We start from the raw sequence: 5,196 nt of genomic DNA, 5'->3' as shown, positions 1-5,196 counted from the left end.
GCACCTGCCACCACCCCCCCCGCCCCCGCTTTCTGCAAGGCATGGCCGCCTGCCCACGGCTTCCAAAGGGCGTTGTCACACAACACGAAGTGCATTTACACAGGAACCCGACACACACACACGCACACACTCACTCCCATGGGTGTGGCTTTGACATTTCCATTCTGCACATCCTATACATTCTTGTCCTTTCTTACTTTTTCATTGAAAAAATTGCCAGTCGTGACTCAGTGCCTCGAACTCACAGCCCACGGAGCTGCCCCCCCCCCCTGCCCAGCAGTTTAAAAACCAGAGCCGTGTAAACATAAACTGTTAGACGAAATCAATCACTTCACGGGAGCAGGAGGGTTGCACGGACTGTGCCTTCTCTTACTGACCACGTCTTTACCCTCCGTCTCCGCCCGGGGCCACTGCAGTGTCGGACCATCATGTGCTCATTTCAGAAGCCACCGGCCTCCCTCACCGCTGCAGGAGAAGTGTCATTTCCAGAGAACAGCTTAGGAAGGAGAAACAAGACCTCCTGTGCTGTTGTTCAAGTCTGCGTGTGTGCGAGTGCGCATGTGTGCCTGTGTGTGCCTGTGTGAGCCTGTGTGCGTGCATGTGCGTGCATGTCTCTGTGTCTGTGTGCATGTGTGTGTGTGTGTGTGTCTGTGTGTGCGTGCATGTGCGTGCGTGTCCCTGTCTGTGTGTGTCTGTGTGTGGGCGTGAGTGATAGACCTGGAAATACCAGCTTCCTCATCCCAGAGGCTGCAGGGCCCCTCGCCCTCCACCCTGTGAGGATGGCGAGAAGCCGCCTCCAGGGACCCGGAAGGGGCCTCCGCAGAACTTGACCTTGGAGCGTCCGGCCTCCAGACCCCAGAGCGTCAGCAATAAACCGCTTTGTGTACACGCCGCCCATCCTGTCGCTGCAGCCCCAATAGGCGAGGACGGGCGTGTGCGTGTGTGGAGGCACGGAGGAGTCTCAGTGTCGCTCGGGAAGGGAGCCACCCAGGGCAGAGGCGCTGCAGTCCATCGGGTGGCCGGCAGCTCAGCCGTCGCGCACGGGGACCCAATATCCGGAAGAAAAGGGAGGGGACGCACCCCAGAAACATAAATGGAAAACCCCAAGGTCCCAACTGAGCAACTGGGAAACTCATTGTAATGTGTTTGTGTAGAAACAAAGTTTTAACCTGACGTCGTCGGAATGAAGTACAGCCCTGGCCGGTGTGGCTCAGTGGATGGAGCATCGGCCTGCGGACCGAAGGGGCTCGGGTTCGATTCCAGTCGGTGGCAGGGAGCTCAGTTGCAGGTTCGATCCCCAGCCCCGGTTGGGGCACATGGGGGAGGCAACTGATGGATCTCTCCCACATCCATGTCTCTCTCTCTCTCTCTCTCTCTCTCTCTCTCTCCCCCTTCCTTCCACTCTCTCTAAAAATCAATGGAAAAAATATCCTGGGTGAGGATTCACAAAAAGAAATAAAATACATCTTCTGGATGTTCCCTCGAATAACTGGCACGTGACCTTCCGCAGAGGCCGGCCCTCCGCCTTCTGCGCAGCACAGGACGCCTGAGCTGGAAAGTGTGTGCTCCACCTACGGCCGTGGTTGGCAAACCGCGGCTCGAGAGCCACATGCGGCTCTTTGGCCCCTTGAGTGTGGCTCTTCCACAAAATACCACGTGCGGGCGCGCACATACAGTGTGATTGAAACTTTGTGGCCCATGCGCAGAAGTTGGTATTTTGTGGAAGAGCCACACTCAAGGGGCCAAAGAGCCACATGTGGCTCGCGAGCCGCGGTTTGCCGACCACTGACCTACGGTGTCTGCATGCGCGTGGGCAGTGGGGACCCGGGCAGGTCCTGCAGGCTCTGGGGTGAGGGAGGACCAGGGGGGTGCTGGAGAGAGGGAGGGGGAGGGGCAGAGGGAGGCGGGAGGCTCCTGCTAGGGATGCAGGGGACCATTTCTATCTAGAAACAGCTGAACTCCGGACCCACTACTTCTGGAAGCTTCAGGTTACAAAGTTATGTGTTTGCATGATGGCCAGGGGTGTTTATAAAAGGACACAACAGAGTACAATTCTAAGAGGGAGTTCTGCCCAGCTGGTGTGGCTCAGTGGATAGAGCGCTGGCCTGTGGACTGAAGGGTCCCGGGTTTGATTCCGGCCAAGGGCACATGCTCGAGTTGCAGGTTTGATCGCCAGTAGGGGGCATGCGGGAGGCAGCCAATCAATGATTCTCTCTCATCATTGATGCTTCTCTCTTTCCCTCTCCCTTCTGCTCTAAAATCAATAAAAATATTTAAATAAATAAATAAATAAAAGAGCTATTTCCTTTCCCTTAAAAATCCTATCTAATACAGAGGGAATATGCAAATTGACCATCACGCTGCCACAAAGATGGCGGTGCCCACAGCAGAGGCCGAGTTCCCATAACGAGCCTTAACGAGCAATCAGCAGGGACCCGTGGGGCTTGACAGGGGACCTCAGGCCGCACCACCCACCCCGGCACCAGGCTGGGGGACCTCAGGCCACACCCTCTGCCCAGGGGGTTTGACGGGGGATCTCAAGGTGCACCCCCCGCCTTGGTGCTGGGCCAGGGGACCTCAGGCTGCGCCTCCCACCTGGCACCAGGCCAGGGGCCCTGAGGCTGCGCCCCCCCCACCAGGTGGGGCTTGACAAGGGTGGGGCTGGCCCAGTCTGGATCTCGCCCAATGGGGGTGGGGCCAGTCGGGTCTGGGTCTTGAGAGATTTTGAGGCGCTGCGGGTGGGCAGGGACTTGACTCTGGGTCCCGCGGCGCACCCTAGACTCTGACAGAGAAAGATTTTCATATATATTTTACAAATTTTCTTTCATCTCTGACACTTCTATTATAGAGAAAGGGCAAATAGCAATATTAAAATATTTCCTTTAATTAACCCCTTTTTAATGTGCCCAAATTTCATGCACGGGGCCACTAGTAAAATAAAATAAAAGGGAGTTCTTTTACAATAAGTTGGTATTGTAGTCACTATGAGACATGCACGTGGCAGGTGTGGGCAGCCCCGACACAATGCCACGGGACGTCCTGCTGCTGAGAGGGCCTCTCCCCGGCTGCACCCGCCCCAGAGGCCCTCAGGGTCAGAGGGCGACACGGCGATGGGCCGTGTTCTTCAAGTCACGCCCGCTCCTGTCCTCATGCCGCGGGTCAGACAGCAGGTGCCGCACAGCCTCTGACTGATCGTTTAATTTGCCTTTTTCTCATCTCAATGTGCAACCGGCTTCCCGCTGCACATCTGGGCCGAGGTGCCAGCCCTCACGGTGCGTAGAGATGGCCAGCTCGTTACAGCCGATTTAAATGTAGCAGCCAGAGAGCCAGGCGTCTCTCTCAGAAATTACAGCTGTAATGGGCCCGTGGCACCCACAATTACCGCCGAGCAATTTCATTCCGGGCGCGCGGATGTTCCCGTGGAGCGCGTCCTCTTCAAAGGCCAGGCTTCCCTCCGCCATCGTGGTCCTTTCAACGGGCGGCATTCACCGCGCTTATCACGGGCGTGAGGTTAATTTAGCAGAAACCCCCTTTATCTCCCTGGACTCCACGGCCGTCTGCGCATGAAATTACTTTCCGACGTTTCATTATCTCAGAGAACGCCGAGGCCCTTCAATGGAGCGGGCGCAGTGCGGGCAGGGCTGGGATACTCTGATTTTGCTTTGAAAGATGAACCCGTTGTTAATATATTTTTATTGATGTCAGAGAGAGAGGAAGGGAGAGGGAGAGGAAGACAGAAACATCAATGATGAGAGAGAAGCACGGATCGGCTGCCTCCTGCACGCCCCGCACTGGGCATCGAGCCTGCAACCCGGACCTGTGCCCTGACCAGGGATCCAACCGTGACTTCCTGGGTCACAGGTCGATGCTCAGCCACTGAGCCACGCCGGCCACGCGGCTGGGATACTCGTTTCCAAAAAGGAAGCCCCTTTAGACCTGCTCCCTGGGGAGGCCTCGCAGGGACGCAGCCTCACAGAGCGTCCAGTCGGCGGGAATTGCTCCAACGCGGCAGCACGAGGACTTTCTCGTGGACGTGGCGAGCGGCCGGCCGGCTTCCCAGTGAGCGAGGCTCGCTGAGCACGTTAGACGTGAATCCCTCACCCGCCGAGGGGCCGACGCTGACACCGTTCCTGGTTTCCTCGTGGCAAAAGGAAAAGCAAACCCCTGTGGTTTCAGTTTCTCTTTCAGAGAAGCCACCGCTTTGTACGAGGGGACCCCTTCCACGTCCACTGTGACTCTTTAAGCCACTCACACGGCGCCGGAGTCGTGGGCTACCGATCCGAAGCAAATTAAGAAAATTCAAACTTCAATACAAACCGACGTAGGAGGCACAGTGCAGGGCGAGGTGCCGGCGGGGCCCGGCGGGGGCGCTGGGGGTCTCTCAGGTGAGCAGGTCACCGATTTGGGGTCTCTTCTCACTTTCCATTGGAGGCCGAGCGTATCCAACACTTCACATGCCTAGGAGCTGCCCCTGGCCCGGCTTGAGTGGTGCAGGGGTTGAGCGTCGACCACGAACCAGGAGGTCACGGTTGGATTCCCGGTCAGGGCACGTGCCCGGTTGCAGGGTGATTCCCCAGTGGGGGGCGTGCAGGAGGCAGCCGATCCGTGATTCTCTCTCATCATGGATGTTTCTCTCTCCCTCTCTGAAGTCTATAAAAATATATGTTTTAGAAAAAGAGCTGCCCCTTTTCACGTAAACACGAGTCCATGTCAGTGACGATGGCCTAACACGCCCGGCCTTCCTGGTCAGCCCCGGGAGACGCCACGGGACGGGCATTCGGGGCTCCCGGGGAAGGGCCTGGCCGCTCAGCCTCCAACCCCAGCGTCTGCCGGGCACCAGAGGGCAAGTTGAAGGGCCTCTTAGAAAAACACCAACGAAAGAACTTTTGCTCCGAGATTTACCGAGAGGAAGAGCTAGTCTCAGAGGAGACAGGAGAGCGGCGTCCCCCGCAGGCAGGCCTCAGTGGCGCTGATCACCGGCCTTCATAACTAATCCTCATCGTCATCTGCCTTGGTAACCAGCCCGCCGTGACCCGGGGGCACCGTGACCCGGGGCCACGCTCCCACCTAACGCTTCCCTGACGTCGAGAAAAGACTGCCTTTTCCATTCCACGGTTTACTTATCCCTCATTAGGACGCTCCAAAGTCACCCACGTGCGTGACCGTGTTCGTGGGAAGGTTCGCGGTGACCGGCGA

General features: G+C 57.4%; 1 protein-coding gene across 1 annotated transcript in view; it reads right to left on the bottom strand.

Moving 5' to 3' along the window:
* The window catches only part of DLGAP2 (discs, large (Drosophila) homolog-associated protein 2), a 73,074-nt gene extending 69,613 nt beyond the window's left edge, over positions 1 to 3,461 (bottom strand). The window contains exon 1 of the mRNA XM_014528687.1: positions 3,383 to 3,461. Within this exon, the coding sequence (XP_014384173.1) occupies positions 3,383 to 3,461 (79 nt within the window). The remainder of the gene's footprint in view (positions 1 to 3,382) is intronic.
* Between the last annotated feature and the right edge of the window lie 1,735 nt (positions 3,462 to 5,196).

The sequence above is a fragment of the Myotis brandtii genome, unplaced genomic scaffold (genome assembly GCF_000412655.1).
Source record: "Myotis brandtii unplaced genomic scaffold, ASM41265v1 scaffold646, whole genome shotgun sequence".
In the NCBI taxonomy this organism is placed as follows: domain Eukaryota; kingdom Metazoa; phylum Chordata; class Mammalia; order Chiroptera; family Vespertilionidae; genus Myotis; species Myotis brandtii.
This window is presented reverse-complemented; position numbering and strand designations above follow the sequence as displayed.